This window comes from Hevea brasiliensis, chromosome 15 (assembly GCF_030052815.1).
Source record: "Hevea brasiliensis isolate MT/VB/25A 57/8 chromosome 15, ASM3005281v1, whole genome shotgun sequence".
NCBI lineage: Eukaryota > Viridiplantae > Streptophyta > Magnoliopsida > Malpighiales > Euphorbiaceae > Hevea > Hevea brasiliensis.
Genome location: NC_079507.1, coordinates 69,096,476 through 69,121,050, shown reverse-complemented (window position 1 = coordinate 69,121,050; position 24,575 = coordinate 69,096,476). Strand labels below are relative to the sequence as shown.

The 24,575-nt window shown below is 34.1% G+C and overlaps 3 protein-coding genes across 7 annotated transcripts; 2 read left to right on the top strand and 1 right to left on the bottom strand.

Moving 5' to 3' along the window:
• Positions 1–1,706: 1,706 nt before the first annotated feature.
• Positions 1,707–6,274, bottom strand: LOC110671657 (uncharacterized). Of its 3 annotated transcripts, XR_009144202.1 has the most exons (5): positions 6,061–6,273; positions 3,827–4,509; positions 3,547–3,729; positions 2,331–2,424; positions 1,707–1,996 (listed from the first exon to the last, which is right to left on the bottom strand). XR_009144202.1 is itself a non-coding variant. In XM_021834188.2 (4 exons), exons 2-4 carry the CDS (start codon positions 4,484–4,486, stop codon positions 2,398–2,400), a joined length of 870 nt encoding a protein of 289 aa, XP_021689880.2. In that variant the 5' UTR covers positions 4,487–4,509; positions 6,061–6,273; the 3' UTR covers positions 1,707–2,397. The 3 variants fall into 3 exon arrangements, 1 of the variants encoding a protein (XP_021689880.2); XM_021834188.2 differs by having other exon boundaries at positions 1,707–2,424; XR_009144203.1 differs by lacking the exon at positions 1,707–1,996 and having other exon boundaries at positions 2,033–2,424; positions 3,547–3,662; positions 6,061–6,274.
• A 132-nt stretch (positions 6,275–6,406) lies between these two features.
• On the top strand, positions 6,407–19,931 carry LOC110671654 (uncharacterized). Of its 3 annotated transcripts, none has more exons than XM_058136570.1 (17): positions 6,407–6,554; positions 6,793–6,855; positions 7,096–7,250; positions 7,434–7,547; positions 8,012–8,077; positions 14,671–14,754; positions 14,875–14,961; positions 15,705–15,796; positions 15,881–15,941; positions 16,249–16,308; positions 16,639–16,699; positions 17,068–17,175; positions 17,738–17,856; positions 17,938–18,009; positions 18,666–18,751; positions 19,003–19,099; positions 19,309–19,931. In XM_058136570.1, the coding sequence occupies exons 1-17, from the start codon at positions 6,428–6,430 to the stop codon at positions 19,435–19,437; spliced, it is 1,581 nt and encodes a 526-aa protein (XP_057992553.1). In that variant the 5' UTR covers positions 6,407–6,427; the 3' UTR covers positions 19,438–19,931. The 3 variants fall into 3 exon arrangements, with proteins under 3 accessions (XP_057992553.1, XP_057992552.1, XP_057992554.1); XM_058136569.1 differs by having other exon boundaries at positions 14,635–14,754; XM_058136571.1 differs by lacking the exon at positions 19,309–19,931 and having other exon boundaries at positions 14,635–14,754; positions 18,673–18,751; positions 19,003–19,103.
• Positions 19,932–20,157: 226 nt separating this feature from the next.
• LOC110671653 (poly(A)-specific ribonuclease PARN) lies at positions 20,158–23,656 on the top strand. Its single transcript, XM_058136568.1, has 7 exons — positions 20,158–20,592; positions 20,668–20,798; positions 20,878–21,200; positions 21,327–21,440; positions 21,619–21,745; positions 21,825–22,098; positions 22,688–23,656. Exons 1-7 carry the CDS (start codon positions 20,255–20,257, stop codon positions 23,532–23,534), a joined length of 2,154 nt encoding a protein of 717 aa, XP_057992551.1. The 5' UTR covers positions 20,158–20,254; the 3' UTR covers positions 23,535–23,656.
• The last annotated feature ends 919 nt before the right edge of the window (positions 23,657–24,575 follow it).

Below are 24,575 nucleotides of genomic sequence, written 5' to 3'. Positions count from 1 at the left end.
ATCCAGCACCAGGAAAGAAAAAATTAAAATTAAAAAAAAAAAAAGTTATTTTGTAATAAAAAATATTATATTTATTTTCTTAATATAAAAGTTTTTATTTTATTAAATGTGGATTTTATAGTTAGATTATTTAAAATAAAGTAAAAATTAAATTTTATAGTTTTCTGATATTTTATAAATTATATGTATATTTTTATAACATAATTAATTAATAAAAATAATTACACTTTATAAAATATAAAAAATAATAAATGAAATTATTCTTTAGTTATTAAAAATAAATAATTTAATTCGTTGTTTGTTTATATAATATTTTATTATATTTATTTATTAAAAAATTAAATGTACTCATATTTTTGAAATATATTAATATTTTATTAAAATAATTATTTCATAAAAATTACATAATATTTTACTTAACATTTATGAGATAAAATGTAAAAATTTCTTAAGTTTGAGATTTCTTATGTAAAGTAATTTCATTTTATTTAAAATATATTAACCATCAAAGCCACCACTTCTAAATAATAAAACCAGTTCTCATTTTATATATAAAAATAAAGTATTAAAATTAAAATAAACATAAAAAAAATAGAATTTATGAATGACTAATAATTTTTATAAATAGAATAATTTTATATACAAAAAAAAATAACTAAAATAGAATATGTAGATCATAATTTCAAAGCTCATAGTATGTTTTTATAATTTTTTTTCATCACATATTCAATATGATAATTTTAAATCAATTAAAATAATAACTTAATTACTAAAATATTTATAAATTATTTAAAAACTATTAATGCATATATATTTTTTTATTCAATCGTCATTTGTTTACATTATAAATTGATCTGCTTTTGTTATAAAGTTGAAAAGGATTTATTTTATTTTTATAGTTTGGACAATGAAAAAAAAAAAAAAAAGAATTCCAAACTTTGGGTGACTTGTTTGGAAGGAAGCGTGTGATTTGGTGGGAGTTTCTTGGTGAGGAAGAATATAAAAGAGCTTTGCGTTGCAGCTTTTATTCCATGCACATTAACAATCGGTAGACTAATAATAGTACGAGAAAGTTTTTATGAGCATTGACTTGCAATAAAAATTAAAATATAAGAAAATTTGAGATTATTATTGATTAATCTCCAAATAAAAAAAGTTTACAGGCTCATGTACAAATTTAATCATATGATATGAATTTAGCTTTTATTTAGTAGATCGTAATACCATAAAATAATCTCAAAAGAAAAAATTTAATTGCATTATATTGAGACTTAACATTTATTAAAGTTTCAAAAAACATAAAAAGGGGGGTTAAAGTTAGTAAAATTTCCCTTTATCATTACCCTTAATCACTATTAGCATAAGCCAGTGACAGGCATGTTAAAGTCTCAAATATGTTCGTGTGGAAGTTTCTTAATCAAAGGGTAACAGATCCCATGAAAAGAAACGATAATTTCTCCTTAGTCACGGTGGATACCGGAAAAAGGTTCAAGGAAGAGAAGGGATGGCATTTAAAGTAGATGATTCCTTACTTTGGCTCCAATTAATATTTAACCACTCACGTGCACAGGGTTGCTACCATGAACCTAGCCCGTTAGGCATCATTGCTTTGAGCTAAAACAAGAGCATCCAAGAAATTTTCATTTTATTTTATTTTTTTAAAATAAGGAAGAAGAAATATTCATTTCATTGTTCAAATTTAATAATTAAAGGACCCAAAAAAGCTATTTTATTTTATTTTATTTCACCAAAAAAAAGCTATCTAAGATACATGAGCATTTGAAATGTGATAGGCGAGGGTTACTCTCCCAAAATAGATACCCATAATGTACAGTCTACAACCCAAAGCCTGCTCTCAGTACTACCAACTCCCCCAATGGTAATGACTCACCAAATTATACCAATAAAAATGGAGAATTGTAATAATTTTAGATATTGAAAAGAGTCGGCAAACTCCCGTGAAGCAGTCATCTGGAAGGCTATAGAATAATCTGTCCTGCAAATCCAACAGCAAGACCTAAATCAGTCAACATTGCAATTAATGGTTTCTACTTCGGTCCTTTTTTATTATAAGAGAAATTTTGCAGGAAACAACCTAATAAACACTCTAAAAATCCCCCCCGCAATCATGCTTCAAACACATGGAAAAACTGTTCCTTGTTCGTCACATGGCACGCTTGAAATGGACACACAATTCCCCTTGGTTATAGGATGTCTCAAATGGTCTAATACTTGCAGGGCTACTTCAGTAATCAAAGCTTGAAAGCACAAAACCTCATGCAAAAAGTGAGAAAGTTGGATCATAAGGGAGCACATCATTCCTTAATTACCTTTACATTTTGCCTGGGGAAGATCCAGGCATTAATGCACCATTGAACATCAAAATACCGTTGCATGTCATTTTTGGTTTTTTGCTGCTGCAGCCTGTTTAAAAGCAGAGAATCGTCATTAGAAAGTCAGGAATATGAAAAATGAAAGAAAGTGCACATTAAAGAATTTAATCATGGCAAGATAATATGGTTTCTTTCCTCCTGTTCCACAATGACACAGCATACTCAGAAAAATGGTTATCTGCTGCCACATAAATGACGATCTAGCTTTATTGCGCATAAAAATAACAATCTAATCCTGTCATGTCAAACTTCAGCAGTAATGCTAATCCTTCTTCACCACAAACACTGATACCAATTATCACTTTATCATGCAGAGCATCTCATTTTGCAAGCCATGAAAATTCATCTTAAGAAAGAAGCAAATAAACAGGCTTATAGAGCTTCTAGACATATTAGGCACAAATATCATAATGTTAACTTTGAAAATGCATAGCTTCCCAAAATTAATCAATATGTACCCATGGCTTAAATATCATTAAATCGTAGAGAAAATTTGGCACCTATGAAATGACTTCCCTAACTTCACTTAGAAGCCACACAACTTTCAACAATTCTACCAACAAAATTAATGAAAAACTGTAAAAGAGGGAAAGTAGATTGCCCAAAATAGAGAGCTGTGCAGGGTTGTCCTAATTAATAAAAGCTAGAAAAATATCCTAAAGCCATATCTAGCCAAAAAGGTAAGTTCACAATTATTAGTTTTTTTTTCTTAACATCCTGGCATCTCAATCTTCTTGGCCTTTCCTTCCTAACCATAAACTTGAATCAAATCACTCATCCATATGGAAGTATTTACAAAAACTTTGTTATGTGCAAGCCACTTAGCCACCCTTCCTTTTATCGTTGCATCTTAAATTTTACACAGATGCATTAATTGATTTGCTGAATCATATATAAACTGAACTGCAATTGTGCAAAAAAAAGCCATCATCTAATGCAGAGAAGCTGCTAGCTATCATAACTACGCTAATAACTATTACAACCTACATATGTACACGCCATGAAGTAGACTACAGCAGATGGCAAAGCAAAAATCCAAGACAACAGGGAAAAAAAAAAGGCAATTTGAATTATAATTCAATGATAGAATCTAAGATCCTCTCAAGAAAAGAAACAAATAAAATAACAACAGGAGTTATAACAATGATCTGACCTTTTGGAGTTTCTCTAAGACGGAATCTTCATATGCTTTATAACCAGTGCCAACCAAATTATTTAGGCGAGCAGATTCAGCGGACTGCTGCACACTTGAAAGCTCTGTTGCAGTAGCTGGTTTAACAGGTACAATTAGAAGAGGATTAGATAGATTGCCAGAGACAGTTCCCATAGCAGCAATCTATCAAGAAAAAACACCCATTAACTAATTAGAAAGATGCCAAAAGTGCAGATGAGAAAAATACACAAGTATAATAATGTCGTAGTGATATACTTACAGCTGCTTCTATAGTTGCCATTTGAACAAGTGCAGAGCGCTTTTTCTTAGAACTGCTGATTACCACATCTTCAACCTCACCAAACCTTGAAAACAACTCTTTCAACCTTTCTGAAGTATAATCCTCACCACCTTTGTCCCAAGAAACCTTAAGCATCTTCTCCCTATCTACATTACTCGCACCCTCCTTCGTCACTCCTGCTGTCTCTTTCTTTAAAGCCGATGCTGCAGGTGCTCTTTTATTTGCATGCATTGCACGTATTCTTGCTATCTCTTCTTTAAGCTTCCTAGTGATCCTATCCTCTTCCTCCCGAGCCCTGGCAGCAGGGTCTGGTGCAAAGGCAGCCCGCTCTCTTTCTTCAAGATCAGAAACCATCTTTTGCCTCTTTGCATCCTTTTGAGATGCGCGAACATACCTCTCCCGCTTAACTCGGAGGAGATCATCAAATAATTTGCGCGCTTTCTCATCCTTGAGAATCTCATATGACGACTTGAGCTTTTGAAAATTGGCATGGGCATTTGGGTCATCTGGTCTCTTATCTGGGTGCAACTCTAAAGCCTTCAGCTTGTATGCTTTTGATATTTCCTTTTCTGTAAGCTTAGCCCCCTCCTCCCCGGAAGGTAGCCCTAAAACATTATAATGATCAATATCGACATCCATATTCTCTGCCACAAAAAATATACCTGAGATTCAAAAGCCAATTATGAATTTATTTATCAGATTCAATCAAAAAATTTTAAGAACATAATATGAAAATTTATGAATGTTGAACTGAACAATTCAAGAATAAAATTTGGGAAATCAAATTCAAAAGAACAATAAAAGACACAAAAAACCAACTGATAAAGGACATAAATCCATCTAGCACTGGCAACACCTTATAGATTTCCTTTCCACGTGAAGGCAACTACATTGTCTTGCAAATGAACTTCAATTCTTCAATTTGAGTATCCCCATGATGAAGCAGATTGAGTAGACCCATCAAAATACAAATGGCATATATGAAACTTCATAAGCAGTATGAAAATGAGTAAATAAGCAATTCTAGGGTTTATATTCGTATAAATGTGTGAAGCACCCATTCCACAGTATTTCAAATATAGTTAATGCTCTTTGTTTAATTTTGGACAAAAGAAAAAACCAAATGCAACAGATAAAAATGGATAGAGGTAGTATAATGTTAGGGATATGGAATAATCTAGAAGAAATTATAACAGAAAGGACAGCTGGAAAGAATGGGGAACCTGAGCAGCATGAGAAGGCCAGCTGGAAAGGAGAAAGAGGGGAATATAAATAGAGGAAGATAATGGAAGCAGGGGATGTTTTTGATAGCTGGAATTTCTCTATTGTAGGAAGACACCTGAATCCTTTACTCGACACTACGGGTGGCCAATGGGTCAGAACCAGTAATTCCGGTTCAAGGTTCAGGGGGGCCAGAACTGGAATCGTAGGGTCTCCCTCGGTGCTGGTTCTGATCAAATCCAACAGTTGAAAATTTTTTTTCCAAATTTAAAAAAAAAGAAAAAAGAAAAATAGGTTAACCGAATTGAACTGGACAATTTCAATCTGGTTCAAGAATGGTTTTGGTCAAACTATTTTCGTCTGGTTTTGTTTCCAGATTGGACTGGTCCAGTTCCAGTTCCAGTTCCAAACAAGACCATGGCCTCGCCTTTGACCTAAAATTTCCCTATTCATTTACTATGATTTCAATTCTAATGTAATCAATCTATACACAACTGAAAAATTCAACAATCACATGATTCACTGCACATAGCTGATCCCTCAACTGAGAAGAGTAATAAGTCAATAGTTCAACAGCCAAGACAAAAACCACTCCAACAGCTCCAGAAACCTATTTTATCAGGTTGAATGGGTTGGATGTGGCTCTATTAAATTTCGGGTTACACTAACTACCCTCAAGTGTAAACCATTCTACGTGAAAACATTAGCATAAACATGAACAAAGTTCTCCATTTCAAAAGGAATAGAAATGCAATCAAGGGTAAGAACATTTGCAAAACAAAAAAGTAACAAAAGGAACAAAATAGAAACAGATGGAGCAGCAATTTTGTTTCCCTACAAATACAATAAATCAGACCCTATGTCCTCATATATTCATAATTAATACAAATACCTTCAATTAATTGTAAAGTCACAAGCAATAAAAAGACCTTCAAATTGAAATTCGCAGAATCCTTTCTGCAAAAAGTGGATTTTATATGACTATTGCGTACCTGAAACAAAGATTGCAGAAGTAGATATTCAACTTGTTTGAGCTACTATAGAGCTCCAATTGAGGCCCTGATTACAGGATTGAGAAACCGAGAGGCAGAAGGAGAGGACAAAGAAACTAGGGTTTCAAAGAATAAGGGCTAGTTATTTTTTGGGGGGAGGGGGGAACGTTCGCTTATTACAGCTTCGATGATGCTAAGGCGAGTACACAAAACGGTGGCGCTTCAGCATTTTACTCCTTCGGAACGGGTCGGGTTCAGGTGGTTTTGGATATTTGAAACCTAAGCCGGCCCAATCCGATTAAACCGGTACCTGAGCGAGCCGCTAAATAGCGCCAATCATCCGCTTTGCTGCTCTCAATAGTTAACAATGGCGCACGTGCTTTCCCTCCATCTTTATCTCTCTGCAGATACCCGTAAAAATGCTCTTTCTATGCCACTCAAGTTCTCCAAGAGAACCAACAAACCCAACAAATCGATTTCTGCTCTTAGAAAACGTGAGTTGTTTGTTTGTTTGCTTAGAAAATGTAGAAAGAAAAAATTTTTAGCTTCTTGGTGGGAAGAATGTATTTTCTGGTTATCTCAGTCTTTTGTTATTGTTATATGTTTTCTTAAGGATTAGAATTTCTTCTCCTGTCACAATTTTGTGACGCTTGTGACTGTGAATTTTGGAATTTTGGTTTATTTGATGATAGTTCGCCGTTGCTGTGTTTGAAGAGAAGTATAATTTTTCAGGTCCTCTCAGTCCCTCGCACAAAACCCAGAAACTGAATTTGGAGGTCTCTCCTCATAGAGCTGGTATTTACGTCCTCTCTCTCCCTCTCTTTCTCTCTCAATGCAAGTCTTTAGAACTGAAATTTACTGCTCACTTTATTCTTCTTGAAGGTTAGTTAATCAGTTAAATTTTGCTTATCTTCGTACTACATTTCACCCCGTGCGTGCGTCTTTTTTGTTTCTTCTTCTGAGGAATGGATTGTAGGGCTTGTCGTACTTTATCCTTTTCGTGCATTTATGTGGATCCTTCTATGGTTTTTACAGTGTCTGCTGTGAGATTGATGAGAATAGAGATGGGTGGTGCATTTGCTGATCTCTTGAATGAGAAAGGAAAAGGTTCTGGTGATAATGAGATGGGGTATGTTGAAAGAACTCTTGGGTTTCGAACCAAGGATTTGGATGATCGTGATCTTAGATTGGTAATCGTTTACTTTGTTTCAATTTTTAATATTTTTGTTTTGAAGGCACTTGCTGTAAAATTTAGAACAAATTTCTAGGTTTTCTTCCTTTCTTCTTTTTTTTCTTAGCCATGTGATGTAGATGTGATTTAGTAAGCTCTTGGATTTTCTCTTCTTTATTCCTTCACTTTTAAGACTACGTAGGTCACAGAAATTGTTGGAGGCACCATTCGTTGGAGAAGATATCTTGATCATTTAATTTGTTCATTATGCCATGATGAGAACACGTTTAGGAGCATGGAACCTCTTCTCTTGCAGGTGCTTTAGCGTTGCTCGTTTATTTTATTTTTTAAATGTTTCTTATGGGGAGGCATGGAATGTAATATAATTGCTTTGTCATTTTGTTCTGTCTGATATATATTTCTCAACCTTCTTTGTGTGTGAAATTTCCAAATGTTGATTTATAATCTTTTTGTATTTGATGGTTTTTCTGGATTGGAGGCTAAACAAGTGATATTTATGCTTTTGATGGCATCAAAATGGGCTGTGTTGATAGCTGTGTTTTCTGTATATGTGTTTGATATCCATTTAGCAGTATGTAGGCTCATTGTCCCCTTTTTACTGATATTTAGTTGTTCTTTGTTGTGGAGACATTGTAGAAGTTATGAATATGATGAATTAAACTGTTTGACTATTTTATTTGTAGAAATGCTTGAAGAGAAATTAACAATAATATAGATATTGGGACCTAATTTTCTTACATTTTTCCCCTATGTTCTTAGATAATCCGAATTGGTTCTTATGAGATTGTCAAGCTTGACATGCCACCATATGCTGTTGTGGATGAGGTAAATTCATTAGCACTTTTTGTTGGGGTCTTTTAGTCTGTAGTTCTATATATTTTGATGAAACTAATATATTTGAGAGAAATTTTTGTATTTTTCATATCTTTCAATGATTTTGTACATATGCCTATTTATACACAAAATTCCTATCTTTACAAGGAAACCTAATCTAATGGAAACTAATACAAATAGGAAACAAGATATACATAAGGAGAAAGAAATAATAATCCCTTTAATGTAGGGATTGAGATTCCAACACTCCGCTTCAAGTTGGTTCATGTATATTACACATGCCCAACTTGCAAACTAGAGGATGAAATATTTTGCTGCTGAGTCCCTTGGTGAATACATTGGCTAACTAATCTTTAGAAGTCACATGAAAGACACTCAACGATCTATCAATAATTTTCTTCTTTATAAAGGAGGAGCTATGACCTAATATTAGCAAATACCTACTTTTAAAAAAGAGAGTCACATTTAGTGACTTCAAAAAGTGGGCAACATAGAAGCTACTTCTATCTCTCTCAATCAATTTGGTTTCATATCTTTTCATTAGAAGCTTGATGGAGAAATATAGAGATGGGAAAGAGAGATCTACATGTTTTTTTATTTTTTTGAGAAGGAATATGATAGTGTTCCAAGAGAGATCTTATGGAATGTGTTAGAAAAAAAGAGGGTATCTATTAGGTACATACAAGTATTGAAAGATATCAGTGATTTTCCGATCTCAATTGGATTACGATGTTAAAGGTGATGAGTGGCCATATTAGACTAGATAAAGCCTTAACTTGGAGGAGAGTAGTACAACATTATAAAGTATCGATCAATTTCTACATGTTTGGTTCGATCGTGCTGTACTGGATTGTGGACCATACTGATAAAAGCTTTGTTATCACAAAACAAGTATAAACTATTTGTTTTTTATAGTTTCAGTTCTTCTATTAACTTTCATAAGCACAACAATTTACATATACCTTGAGCCATAGCTCTATATTCAGCTTCTACACTGGATCTAGCATTCACACTTTGTTTCTTCTCCAAGTGACTAGGTTACCACCAATAAAAGTACAATAACCCGTTGTTGACCTTTTATCATCAAGAGATTCAGCCCAATCTACATCTATAAAGGCTTTTATTTGAAGATGTCCATGCTTTGAGAAAAGAAGTCCTCTACTAAGAGCAGATTTCAAATATCTTAGAAAGCGAAAAACAGCTTCTAAATGAAATTCACGAGGATCATGTATATTGACTCACCGGACTTACTGCAAACGCTATATCTGGTCTAGTGTGTGAAAGATAGATCAATCTGCCAACTAATCTCTGTTATCTCCCTAAATCCACTAACTTCTCAACTTCAGCTTGCAATCTATGATTTGACTCGGTGAGAAACTCTGCTGGTTTACGGCCCAACATACCTGTTTCTTCCAAAAGATCTAATATGTACTTCCTCTGAAAAATAAAGATCCCTTTATCTAATTTGCCAGCCTCTATTCGAAGAAAGTACCTCAATTTTCTCAAGTCCTTAATCTCAAACTCCTATGCTAGACGTTGCTTCAGATTTGCAATTTCTTCCTCATCATCTCCTGTCACTACTATATCATCCACATAAACAATAAGTAATGTGATCTTACTTTTACAATGTTTTACAAATGAAGTGTGATCAGCATTATTCTGACAGAAGTCAAAAGAGATCACATCCTTGTTGAATGTGTCAAACCATGTCCTAGGAGATTGCTTTAGGCCATACAAAACCTTTTTGAATTTGCAAACCTTCCCTTTGGTTTTTTCATCTACAAATCCTGAAAGTATTTCCATATATACTTCTTCCTCTAAGTCTCCATGCAAAAAATCATTTTTGATATTGAACTGCTATAATTCCTATCAAAATTTGCTATACAAGACAATAAAATCCTGATGGTGTTTATATTTGCAATAAGGGCAAAAGTTTCCTAATAATCTACCCCATATGTCTGTGTGAATCCCTTTGTTACCAGTCTAACTTTGTTTCTCTCAATTGAGCCATCTGCTTTGTACTTTACAGTGAACACCTACTTGCATCCAACTGGTTTTTTTCCATCAGGGAGACTAAAAAGATCCCATGTCCCATTTTGTCAGAGCCTTCATCTCCTCAACCATAAAAGTCTTCCATTTTGGATCAAGACATGCTTCCTTCTAACCCTGTGGTATAGAAACAGAAAAAAATAGACAAGACATAAGCTTTATGGGAAGGAGACAAGGAGTCATAGGAAATAAAATTAGAAATAGGATGATTAGTACAAATCCTGACTCCTTTTCTGAGAGCAATAGGAACATCAAGATCATCAATAGCAGAATTCAAATCAGAAATAGAATTAGGATCATTAGGAAGTAAAGGAGACTCACCACATTCTTCAGGAATTGATTGCAGAGATGCTGGTTGATCAGGTGTATCAAGCTCAATGGCTGTATCCGTCTTATTCTGAAGAATATAGGTTCTCAAATCCAATCTACTCAATCTCCCTGAGGTTTGAGGAAGGGGTTGGTCCTGATTAGATGGCTCATTACTAAGGTGTGACCCAAGCCTAATAACCTGGTTAGGAAAAAATACCTCTTCCTTTTCCTCCTTATACTCCCCCTGAAGAGATGATTTAACAAGGAAATAAGGCTCAAATTCTCTAAAGGTAACATCCATACTGTCAAAATATTTTCTAGTAGGAGGATGATAACATTTATAGCCCTTTTAAGTATTAGAATAACCTACAAACACACATTTAAGAGCTCTAGGTTTTAACTTCTCAACATTTATTTTGTGAACAAAACAGAAACATCTAAAAATTTTTGGGAGAATAGTATAAGAATTGTGATCTTATAAAACCTCTAAAGGGCTCTTAAAGTTCAATGTTCTTAGAGGCATTCTATTGATAAGATATATTGCAGCAAGAATTGCATTCCCCCAATAAGGTGTAGGTAGATTCATAGTAAACATAAGAGATCGAGCCACCTCTAATAAGTGTCTATTTTTTCTTTTAGACATCCCATTTTGCTCACTAGTCTTGACGCTACTAGTTTGATGCACTATACCATTTGAATCCAAATAAGCACGAAAAATGTCATTAACATATTTTGTGCCATTATCAGTTCTTAAAATTTTAACCTTAGCATCAAACTGTGTGTAAATCATTTTGTAAAACTGTTGAAAGCAAGAAAATACTTTACTTTTTTCTCTCATCAAATAAACCCATGTCAGCTTGGTGTAATAATCAATAAAAGTGAAAAATCATCTATATCCAAATAAAGAAGTAGTTTGGGTAGGTCCCCATACATCAGAATGAATAGTCATAAAAGGGACCAAACTTCTATTATCTGTTGAAGGAGAAGATTGTCTTGTATGTTTAGTAAATTTACAAGCATCACAAACTAGTAATTTCGAGTTACAACTTCTAAATAAATTATGATATAACCTTTTTAAAGTAGAAAAAGATGGATATCCTAATCTCCTAAGCTACTAGATAATCTCCTCATTAGTACTCATAGTCTGTCCTAACAAAGCCTGGTTTGCTTCGAGATTTGAGGAACTACAACCGTCATCTAGAAAATACGGACCATCTCACAATCTACCACTACCAATCATTTTCCCTGTTTTCAAATCCTGAAATATGCAATGAATAGGAAAAAATTCAATTTTGTAATTAAGAGCTTAAGTAATGGAACTGATAGATAAAAGATTAATAAGAAAACTAGGAATACGAAGAACTAAAGTGAGATTTATATTGGGAGTGCATGTAATAGAACCTTTACTAGAAATGTTGTTAAGGAACCGTCCGCTGTACGGACTTTTTCTTTTCTTGAGTATGGAGAATAGGTAGAAAATTTATTTGAAGAGCTCGTCATATGTTTGTTTACTTCAGAATTTATAACCCAACAAGATTTGTCAAGATAAACATTACTTGATTTCAGTGTTATTAAAGGCGTGAGAGGCGCCCAGGCGAAGCGCCTCTCTGCCGCCTCGACTGGATCACCCCTCTTGGCACCACTAGAGTCGACGCCTCAGGCTGGCGAGGTGAGGCGAAGCACCAGGCAAGCTAGAGGCGTCGCATCTTTCAAGCCAAGTAGAACCCCTTTTTTTATTTTTTAAGACAAAAATATAAAACCCTACTTACCTGTTGCCGACAAAAAAAAAAAGAGTTGCATTCTCCAGGAGCTGTTGCGTCAAGTCTGTCTTGTCCAGGTATGTCTCTCTCTCTCTCTCAACTTCTTCTTCCTCCTCTGTTTCCGTTATCTTCTTCCTCCTCTCCTATTCTTATCTTGGGAAAGCAGCAGCACTGTAGTAGTTTTTTTTTTTTCCCCTTTCCTTTTCCTTCTTCTTCTCCTTCTCCCTTGTTGGCTTTTTCCTCCTCTATTTGCCCTATTATGCTGTCAGTACTCAGTTACAGCAGTTTTGCTTTTTTTTCTTTTTTTTTTTCCTTTCCTTCTCCTTCTCTCTGGTTTGGTTGGATTTTATTAATTAGTTAATTATTTGCTATTAATTTAATTGTTTTACCTTTTATTTTTATTAATTAATTGTTTAAATTTTATGGATATTATTGAATTAATTATTTTACTTGTTAATTAGTTGATTATTTAACATGGGTATTGTTAAATTAATTATTTTACTTATTGATTGGTTGATTATTTGATATGGGTATTGTTAATTTAATGGTAATTAATTTATCTTTTACTTATTATTATTGTTAATTTGATTAGTTTTGCTTTTTATGTTGTTAATTAGACATTAGGTCTCATTAGTTGTTTATTTTATGTAGTAATTATTATTTTATTGTTAATTTGATAATTTTACTTTTTGTTCTTATTAATTAATTAATATGAGTATTGTTAATTTATTTGTAATTAGTTTACTTTTTAATTGTTATTCTTGTTAATTTAATTAGTTTTGCTTTTTGTCTTGTTAATTAGTTATTTATTTTATATAGGAATTATTAATTTATTGTTAATTTGATTATTTTACTTTTTGTTCTTGTTAATTAATTGTTTAATTAATATGAGTATTGTTTATTTGTTTGTAATTAGTTTACTTTTTAATTGTTATTCTTATTAATTTAATTAGTTTTGCTTTTTGTCTTATTAATTAGTTGTTTATTTTATATAAGAATTATTAATTTATTATTAATTTGATTATTTTACTTTTTGTTTTTGCTAATTAATTGTTTAATTTATATAGGCATTGTTAATTTGTTGTTAATTAATTTACTTGTTACTTGTTATTCTTGTTAATTAGTTGTTAGTTCGATTAGTTTTACTTTCTTTTCTTGTTTTTAATTAGTTGTTAAATTTATATGGGTATAATTTGATTACTTTACTTTTTATTCTTGTTAAATAATTGTTTAATTTGTTTTTTATTTTTGTTAATTTTTTCAATTTCTCTTTTACATATAGATAGAGCGTAAATAATGTTTTTTTTCTTTTTAATATGCTTTTTTCCTTATCAACTATTTAAAAGTATGAATTTTTATGTTATAAGCACACACACACACACACACACACATATATATAATTTAGGCAATTAAGGTTATGGCGCCTTGCTTCAAAAAGGGCCTCCCCTCTCGCCTAAGGTCATAGGGTACTCTATCGCCTTAGTATCGCTTTTCGCCTTAATAACACTATCTGATTTGATAAAATTGAAAGAGCCAATTGTGAAAAATTGAGATTCAAGTTGAGACAACAAACGCTTTAGAGATTGAACTTTTTTATTAGAAAAAATGTCAATATCATTTGTTCTTTTAGAGTAATCCACTGTTTCAGGCATATTCACTTGTGGTCAGATCAAGGACAATGGTTGGGTAGAAGCGCAACACATGAGGAACAATTGAAAAAGTTGGAGGTCTATGTGCTGTGAACAATGCCGATGATCAGTACCCTTGAATAGTGCACGTAAACAATACACGTAAACAGTACTAAACCTACCCTAATGAATCGAAAGCTCTAATATCATGATGAAACTAATGTATTTGAGAGAAATTTCTGTATTTTTCATATGTTTCAATGACTTTGTACATATGCTTATTTATATACAAGATTCCTACCTTTACAAGGAAACCTTATTTAATGGAAACTAATACAAATAGGAAACAAGATATACGTAAGGAGAAAGAAATAATAATCCCTTTAATGTAGGGATTGAGATTCCAACATATATATATATATATATATATATATATATATATATATATATATATTGTGAGGCATAAAAAATGCTTTTACCTTGTCTTAACATTTTACGTTTATAAAAGATTACTCTGCACAAAATTTAACTGCCAGTTGGAAGTTTAATAATCATTGGCCAATTTATGATTCTATATTATTCATGTATTTCAGTGATTTGAAGAAGAATTATACTGGTGCATGTTGCATTTGCTACAATGGCATAACCTATATTTGACTTCTAGGAACTCAGAATTTTGAGTTTGGGAATTCTGTATGTGCAAGTTGTAAGTCGGTTAGTTTTGGGCTAGGCCATATTCTGGCTTTAGTATTCATTTGGTCCTTCTTTTAAATGGTCTCTTGCCAATGCAATCATATGCCAGGGAGTTTATCTATTTGGTTGCATGTTTTTACTTCAGAATGTGAGACTTGCAAAAGTTGCCCTTAGACCTGGCGCTGGTAACATGGTCAATGGGATTCTGCGGAAGCTAGTGCTGCTTAAGGTGTGCTATCTTGTATAACTGATCTCACTAAAGGGAAAAGAGAATGTTGTTTTATCTTCATATATGGTAAATCAAGTGGCGAGGTTCAAGAATTAGGAATGACACTTTTTGTTTTTGCAGGACAATAACACACTCCCTCTCCCAAAACTGGAAGGTGATGATCGTGCACAAGCACGTGCCCTTGCCACTCTTTATTCTCACCCTGTGGTGAGTTTATAGTTGCTATTTGATAACATTTACTTTTCCTTTTCTTTTTTTTTTTAAGAATATACTTGATAACATTTATAAGATAATCTGAAATAGCCACAGTTATAGCTGATGCAATTTGAACATCACAATTTATACGTAGACCCATCATCAAAGAGATGCTTGACCATCATAATGTCTCCTTAGAAACTGATTCTGTCAGATTTTTGTGGATTTGAGTGGAAATTCAAGGAAAAATTTTCTATTTACAGAATGAACAAAATGCTGAAGTTGGGAAACTTTCATCACTTGGCATTATTACTTTAAGCTTGGGTAAGTTTTGAGAACTTCATTAGTGCTCAGGCAAGTTGCTAGGTTTCAGCTGAACATAAAGCTAAAAATATGTTTCTAAATCCTTATTCATGTACACATGTTCATATGATTAGGGCCTTGGAGTCAAAATCCATGCTAGAGTCCATCCATCTAACATCCCTGTTTTATGTGATAAGTTGATTGGCTCTGAAAGGTAAATGAATTTATGCTTCATATGCTATGTTAAATAGTGAAGAAGCATCCTGTTTGATATGCATTTAAAGTATAAAGCATGCCTTTGTTTTGAGTTTTCTCTCTCTCTCTCTCTCTCTCTCTCTCTCTCTCTGTGACAAGATGAAGATAAATATCATGCTAGTCACCTAGATTAACAGGATAATAAATATGGACCATGTGCTTTTCATGCTTATGTTTCTCCTTATTATTTCTTATAGTGGATGGTAAGGCGTTGGACAAAGTATCATGGGCAAGAAGAAGCAATTATGTTGATGGAGTGGAACAACAGTGAACCCAGTTTCAATTTGAGGTTTTCAGCTAAAAGTTCCCTTTTTTTCTTCGTAAAACTATGTCATATTGTTCTCATAGCTTCTTCTTTCAACACTGATCTCAGGGCAAACAGTGGGAAAGGAGTGACTAGAGATGACCTTGTAATGCAGCTTAATTTGTTGAAGGTGATTGTGATAAGCATATTCACGTGCACTCACATAATATTTTAATGCTTTGAAGATGAGTAAGTTGCTTTCTCATTTAGTCTGTAGGAGAGGAGAATAATAGCATTCTTTGGCAATTGTGTAGTGGGATTGCTTTTGCCTAAAAATTGGGAGTATGATACCATGCACATGAACACACGGCACACGCACACAAAACACGTGCATATGTAGATGCAGACACTGAAGAAATATTCCCTGTTTTATCTATGTCTTCCAGCTCAATAATTATTTTCAATCATTTATTTTCTTCTCTTTTCTTGAATGCCAGGTTCCTTGTGAGCTTTCTTTGCATTTGGATTATTTTGTCCGCATTAAAAAAGGAATGCAGGTATTTCATGATGTTCTCAGTCATAAATCTTCTTCTTATACTTTGTCCGTATCAATGAAACTGTTGTCACAGCTTTTGGTTACTTCTGTGCAACCTTAAGGTGCATACTTTGTGGTTTTCCAATTGGAATGGAACACATAAAGATATGTGCACATGTCATGCAGACATGTCAGCATGTGCACACAAATATCCTTTCTTTAGCCAAATTACAAGGCTTCTAAATCTAAAGAAAGGGAACAGCAGTGATGCGCGCCTGTAGTTGTTTTATATCAAGTTTCTACATTGCTTTTTGATGATGTTCAGTTTCCTGCTTGCTTTTACTGATTTCAGATTGTTATACAAGCTGGATTGCTGAAACAAGGCCTCTGTTCTGTTCAGGATGAGAGTGCAGGTTGATATTTGTTCTCCCTTTCATATATAGATGGATCAGAAACGGGTTTTGTGGGGGGGGCCGTGTGGGTATTGTGGTTGGTTTGAAATGCAAGCTTGAGACTGTATGGTTGGCGGAGAGTAGGATATGATACTATAAGATCTCAAAAATTTGACATTTTCTGCATGTTGTACTTGTGCCTGACCTGAAACTAATAGAAGCTAAAATGAACTCTGATTGCAGCTTAATAAAACCACCCCCGAAAAGGGGGGTGGGGAGCCAGAAGATAAAAAGCATCAATATTCATTTCTTTGTACTTTCTTTTTTCTAGTTTTGCTCACTATGTAGTTGTAATGGAATTTTGAAAGTTCTGGCCTTGTTCATTGCAGGTCTAGTAGTTTCTGTCGTGAATCCTCAACCTGGTGAAAGCATTATTGATTGTTGTGCTGCTCCTGGAGGAAAGACACTTTACATGGCATCTCTAATGGATGGCCAAGGTATTTTTAAGAGTTGCTGCTCTCTTTTCTGGTATACTTCCAAGCTTCCTTAGCTAGCTGTGCTTGGCTTGTTGGTCATATGCCTATGTCCTTTGATTGTAAATTATTACTTTTTATACTCTTGTCACTGTATTCATCAAACTCTCATCAATATGGATATGGTGTTGAATGCTCAAGTAAGTGGCCACCTAGGATGGTTGATGTGGAACAGTTAGTATGGATTCTTGCAACTTAACCTATTATTCCACATCTTGGTAGTTAATCAAGTGTTTCTGCCAAGTCATAAAATTTTCCAATGGCAGCATTTTCTTTTTTTGAACTTGGTGTGTAAGCTCTCTCTCCTTCTGTTTCTCCCTGCTGACCAAGATTATATCTCTCTTTATGAAGATTGTTTTGCATTTTGACAAAACTGTTTGATAACACGAAGCTTTCTCCTTATCACCAAGCTTTTTGTCCAGCCAAATTTTTTCTTTCTTGACTAAATTATTATTATTATGTTCTTATTCATTGATTTCTGGTTGATCAATTTTATATAGTGCGGTGATACCTTTTTGGGTTATAGGCATGGTATATGCAATTGATGTAAACAAAGGCCGGTTGAGAATCCTTCGAGAGACAGCCAAGATACACCAAGTTGATGCTGTCATCACCACGATCCCTGCTGATCTTCGTGTCTTTGCTGTGAGTTCACTACTCTGTAAAAAGCTGAAACTCGTACGAAGAAGTCCTAAATGGATTATTCCCTTTTGTCAAACTTCTTAGGAAAAATATCCAATGAAGTCTGACAAAGTTTTGTTGGATGCTCCTTGTTCTGGGCTTGGTGTTCTCTCCAAGGTAATTGTCTGTAGATCTATTTAGTAGAATGATCAGTTGAAAATTTTGATGATATTAGGGAATTTTATATATTTTGCTGTTTTAAATATTTGATATTTGCCTCTTTCTTTTTTTTTCAATGGCTGAAAACATAAATTGCCCCTTGTACTTCCACTGAAAAGTCTGGTAGCACTCCATACTTTTATTTTGATCTACTGATCACCTCAATTATATTTTTGTATCTATTAAACACTAATTTATTTAATCAACGAGTTATGTAAATGAACACAGATAAGGACAAGTGAAATTACTATAATAATGCTAATGTGAAGTTTTGATAATGTTGTTATCTGTAAGAGTTGCCAATTGAAATACAGAGAAAGAGAGGGGAAAAAAAGGCGGATGATGAGTGAAAAAGTGAAAAAAAAAAAAAAAATGAAAGTGATATCAATATTCTTAATTTTTACTGTATCAACCTGTGTGTGATAAATGTACCAATTATTTGTTCAACTAAGTATCTATCGGTTATAAAAATAAAACTATAAGGGATAGGTCACAATAAAAGTTGGGGGGTCATCAAAATTTTAAGGTAAAATTCAGGTGTTAGTTTATGTATTCAGACTTTTTTTTAATTGAGAATACAAGATCCACTTATTGATTATCTTTTCCTATTCAAGAAAGCGGACTTGCGTTGGAATAGAAGTTTGGAGGATTTTGAGGAACTAAAAAATTTGCAGGATGAGCTCCTGAATGCAGCTTCCACGTGAGATCTCAAAATTTCCTCTTTCTCTTATTATATGCTCTTTCGCACACACAAACACAACATGAGCATATGTTTTTGTTTAAACTAATACAACATGGTTTCTGGGGAAGAATCTGTCGACACTTTTTATTTTTTCATAGTAGATGCAATGTAAAATGCAGTAGCTACCAAGGAAGCTAAGACCTTATTCCTTGATTAAGCACATTATTTCTAATGTGTTTTGCCTTATGAAGTATATTTTTCATTTGCAGACTGGTAAAGCCTGGTGGAATTTTAGTATACAGTACCTGTTCCATAGATCCTGAGGAGAATGAAGAGAGGGTGGATGCATTTCTTCTCAGGCATCCCGTAAGACTATTGCTCATTGTTTTTAATGTCTATTAGTGTTTTAAGCTAACACGATTTGAAATATGCAATGTCCTTAAGCTAACTAAAAGATCATATTTTTTCTAATTTTCTTTTTTTTTACCATTTCTAACTCTAATGATGAGCATTGAGAATTATTTAAGCATCAAACTGGTGTAGTAAACATCTTATTCTTTTGTCTGTTGTGTCAGGAATTTCAAATAGATCCTGTTGACGGATATGTGCCACCTGATTTTGTGACGGAGCGTGGTTTTTATTTCTCTTTCCCAGTAAAACATTCAATTGATGGAGCCTTTGCTGCTCGTCTGGTTAAGACCTAATGAAGGACTGACTATGCACACATTTCTCTTGAAAGCCACTGCTACCCTTCCTGTGACCACACTCCATGACTGCTAGAAGCCTTTTCAGATCCTAATTTTTGTCAAATATGTTGAAGGATGAGAGGAATGCAAGTATAGTGACTGACTATGTAATTTCAACTTTTGTTTTCAAAAGGCCACTTTAGCTCCTCAAAGTTCATTTGTTTTGGGATCTCCCCCAGAAAGCAAGTTATGCCCGCTTGACATTTCACACTTCACATGGAGGCCTTCATGTGATGCTTGGAGACTCTCTGACGGTTGCTTCACCATTGGGATCGGCTGACCTGTAATGTATATATATATTTTTTATTTCAATTGATTTTAATTAAGACTCAAACTCAAGTATTTATAATTTTAAAGACGATTTTAATATTGCTGCTGAACTAAGCTTATTGGTTGAAATGTAATCATTTTTATTATGAAAATAGGAAAGAATCGAATTATATTGGTGATTAGCTTAACTGGGTTTGTGACCAACCCTAAATATTTTAGTTTGTAATAATCCTCCCAACTGAATTATTTATATCAATAGATTTTAATTTAATTATTAATTAAAATTTTAATTTATAAATTAATATATTATTAATTTATCATTTTTATTTTATGATTCCCCTCAAAAAAATTATACATGTATTATTAGTTTATAACAATAATATATATCTTGTTATTTATTAAATTGTTATCCCAAAAGCATAAAACCAAACGACTGCGTTTAACCAGCCGTGTCATCATCTTCGACCTCTAAACCCCTGGGCAAACTCCACGCCATGCTCACAAGATGACCAGACAATGGCCCCTTAGGGCTTTTTCTGGTGCGCTATCACGTGCATACTCCTCTTCCTCATCTTCGCCGTTCCCTCTGAAGCACGTGGCCAAATTGAACTTCGAATCCGCATTCTGCGAGCTCAAAAGCCATGTTGGAGCCGCCGATTTCGTGGCCATCGATCTGGAGATGACCGGCGTCACCAGCGCTCCCTGGCGAGAGTCCTTCGAATATGACCGATACGACGTTCGCTACCTCAAGGTCAAAGATTCCGCTGAAAAGTTCGCTATCCTTCAGTTCGGCGTCTGTCCTTTTCGCTGGGACGCCCACCACCAATCCTTCATTGCTCATCCGTCGGTGCTTCCTCCTCCTCTCTTTCTCTCTCTCAATGTTGATTTGGTTGCTTAGTCGAATGTCTCATTTAACAGGCACAATTTCTACATATTTCCCCGTCAAGAGCTAGCAGCTGATGGTACCTCTTATGAGTTCCTCTGCCAAACCACGTCCATGGATTTCTTAGCTAAATATCAGTTCGATTTCAATGCCTGCATACACGAAGGTACTCTCTCTTCATAATTGACAATTAGATATGGCAAAATTATTTTCTTTGGGGAATTCACACTCTTGGTTAATTTTAGGAGTTTCTTATCTATCCAGACGGCAGGAAGAGGAAGCATTAAAACGTTTGAATTTGCGATATGAGGATAACGGTTTATTAGATAAAGTGAATGAATTTAGAGACGTGCCATTGGCCAGAGTGACCGATGTTCTTTTCAGTGAAAGAATGAAGAACAGATTGAGTGAATGGCGTGATGGGTTATTGAGGAGTGGAAATGGGGTGCCTCAGTTCCAAGGGATTTCAAATCACTCGAGGCAACAGATGCAAACTATTTTCTACAAAATGAGGCCGGCTCTAAGTCTGAATGGTTTCACTGCTCATCAGCTTAAATTGATTCAGTTGGTAATATGCTGTTTCGTCTTACTTTGTTTCAGCTAAGAAAATGTTTCATATTTGGCAGAGTTTTTGTCATCTTTTCTTGTACTCAAGGAATTGAACATGAATATTGATGAAAATGAAAATATGCAGGTCACTAATAAGCATTTTAAAGATCTTGCTTATGTTCGTTTCAACAGTGAAACTTCTTGTTCACAGCAGATAGTTGTATATATGGACTCCAAGAGTGACAAGGACCTATTTATGGTAAAGTGGCATATATTGTCTGCTGATAATATTATTCTTAAACCTCTAATTTGAAAATCTTCTCTTAATATGAAAGACTATTTCATGTGTGGATTTGAACAGAATAGTATTTCTTACTCTTTGAAAGTGGTTCACTTGAGCTTATGGTTTCGTGCATCTATGACTTAATGGTTTGCAGAAAGAAGTGAAGGATGATTATCTTAAGGAAGCAGACATGAAGATCAAAGCTGCAATTGGATTTCGCCATGTTATTGACCTTCTTTCTTCTGCACAGAAGTTGATTGTTGGTCATAATTGCTTCTTGGGTATGCATTTATTCTTGTAGTTCTAAGGATCTTATGTTGATCAATAAAATTATTCCTGATGTTTTCTTCTCTGGCACAGATATTGCACACATATACAGCAAATTCTTTGGCCCCCTTCCCCAAACTGCTGAAGGATTCGTTTCCTCTTTTCACACATACTTTCCGCACATTGTTGATACCAAAGTACTCTTGAATTCCAATAGTGTACTCCCTCAAAGGATGAGGAAATCAAACACATCACTCTCATCAGCCTTTTCATTACTCTGTCCACAAATGGCTGTGAATTCTAATAAAATTTCTGATTTGGCTTTCCGTCCATTTGTGAATGTGGAGGTTCAAGTGGATGATACGAGGTTTGCTTCTCTTATTTTCTGTTTTTAAATTATAAATTGGCTGTGCTGATTCATTTGATTGTAACATCACCTTCTCTTCACTTTTAATTGAATTGGCTTAATATACATGGATATTGTTTGATCATGTAAAAGATGGGAACTGTAGATGAATCCTGTATGCACATCATGAAATTCCATGCAGTTTTTTATTTGAATCTATGTGATTCATTATGTGATCTGAAATTCACAAATAATTCCTCCCCCTTCACCACAGGCCCCTTCGAGAGACACCTCACTCTAGTACCTGATCATCTGAATTACACTTTAACACGATTTTGTTTTGTTGGAATAGATGACCCTCTAAGTTATGTCTCTTATGAGATCCAACTACTTTGTGCCCATGTCTTACCTTGTACAGCTATCTTCTGGTCAAGATACATGATAAATTGTTAAAAAAAAATTTGAAAACAAAAAGGTTACTTTGTTAGGCATGCTGTCATCTCATATAGCAAAAAGAAAGAATTGATTGCTCATTGTTTTTGATCTCGAAGCTGATGAGCCATCATCTCAGAAGCCTCGCTTTTAATCGAAATTGATTATCTATTTTCAGGTCTTCCAACTGGAGTTCTGGAATCAAACATGAAGCTGGATATGATGCTTTTATGACAGGTTGTGTATTTGCCCAGGCATGCAGTCATCTGGGCATTGATTTTAAACTCCATTCGTCCTCCTCCGAGAATTTGGCCCAAAATGAAAAACTCCAGAAGTACATCAACCTTCTATATCTCAGTTGGATTCATGGGGACATTATTGATCTAAGAACTGGGAATATGATTGCAGAGTCTTCAGGATCTAATAAATTCAGAAAGCAGCATCCTAAGATTTTGTTTGAGAATGTAGTTTTAATCTGGAGATTTCCACTGAGACTCAAGGCAACGGAGATAAGAGAATGCATCTCTAAAGTCTTTGGCCCATGCTCTGTTACATCCATCTATCATGTGGATGAAACTGCAGTTTTTGTTCAGTTCAGCAAGGCAGAGCTGGTATTTGAATTTCTAGTGTTGAAAGAATCCTTGGAGAGAAGTAATGATGCCATCTCTGTTTTGCATCCTCTATCAAAACTGCTGGAAGGTGGAAACACTTGTGCTGCTGGTTATGAAACTTATAAAGAGATCTGCAGTTCACCCATCTCCAAAGTTCTCTTTGCAGATCAGGCAGATGCAGTTGGTATCAGATGGAAGACCAGGTTGGTAGAATCCAAATTAGAGGCACAATCCCAAAAGCAAGAAAGTTTTTGTGAAGAAAATGTAGCAACTACTACATCAATATCTGTTGAAAAAAGCAAGACAGGCAAACAACATGTGATAGATGATTTGCTGAGTCGCAGATCAAAATGTGATGAGGTTATTGATTCTTTTTTTACTGCAGAAGTAAGACAGGTTAGAGCTACTAATTAGTGATTCTGGACTGATTTGTATTTTTTAAGCCTTAGGGCCTGATTGGTTTAACTGTTAAATACAGCTGATAACTATTAGCTGACAGCTGATTTATGTTAAATGTTTGATAAAATTATATTTAACTATTACAATTAATATGTGAAATGACTAATAAGGGTATATATTAGATAATTTATTTTATTATTGAAATAAGTATAAAATTATAAATTTATTGTGTTATATTATTTACTTTATTATTAAATTAAATATATAATTATTAAATTAATATATTATATCATTTATTATATTATTAAAATAAATATATAATTATTAATATATTATATTATATCATTTATTTTATTATTAAAACTTAACTCAACTAAGCTTTTATCCCAAAAATTTGGGATCGGCTATATGGATTCGCTTTCTCCACTCTAAACGATTTTGGGTTAAATCCTTTGAAATGTGTAATGCTTCTAGGTCATGTTGTACTACTCTCCTCCAAGTCAATTTAGGTCTACCCCTTTTTTTCTTTCTATCCTCTAACCTAATGTGCTCTACTTATCTAACTAGAGTCTCCGTATGTCTACCCTTCACATGACCAAACCACCTCAATCCCCTTCCCTCAACTTATCTTCAATTGGTACCACTCTTACCTTTTCTCTAATACTCTCATTACGGACTTTATCTAGTCTAGTATGGTCACTCATCCACCTTAACATTCTCATCTCTGCAACTCTTATCTTAGACGCATACGACTCTTTCAGTGCTCAACACTCACTACCATATAACATAGCCGGTCGTATGGCTATATGGTAAAATTTTCCTTTCAACTTATTGGGAATCTTACGATCACATAAAACTCCCGTGGCACGTCTCCACTTCAACCATCCAGCTTTAATCCTATGACTAACATCCTTCTCATATCCCTCTCATATCCCTCTCATATCCCTCATCTACTTGAAGGACTGAGCCTAGATATTTAAAGTGATTACTTTGGGACAGTACCACTCCATTCAAACTAACTCATTCCCTATCACCAGTTTGGCCTTCACTGAACTT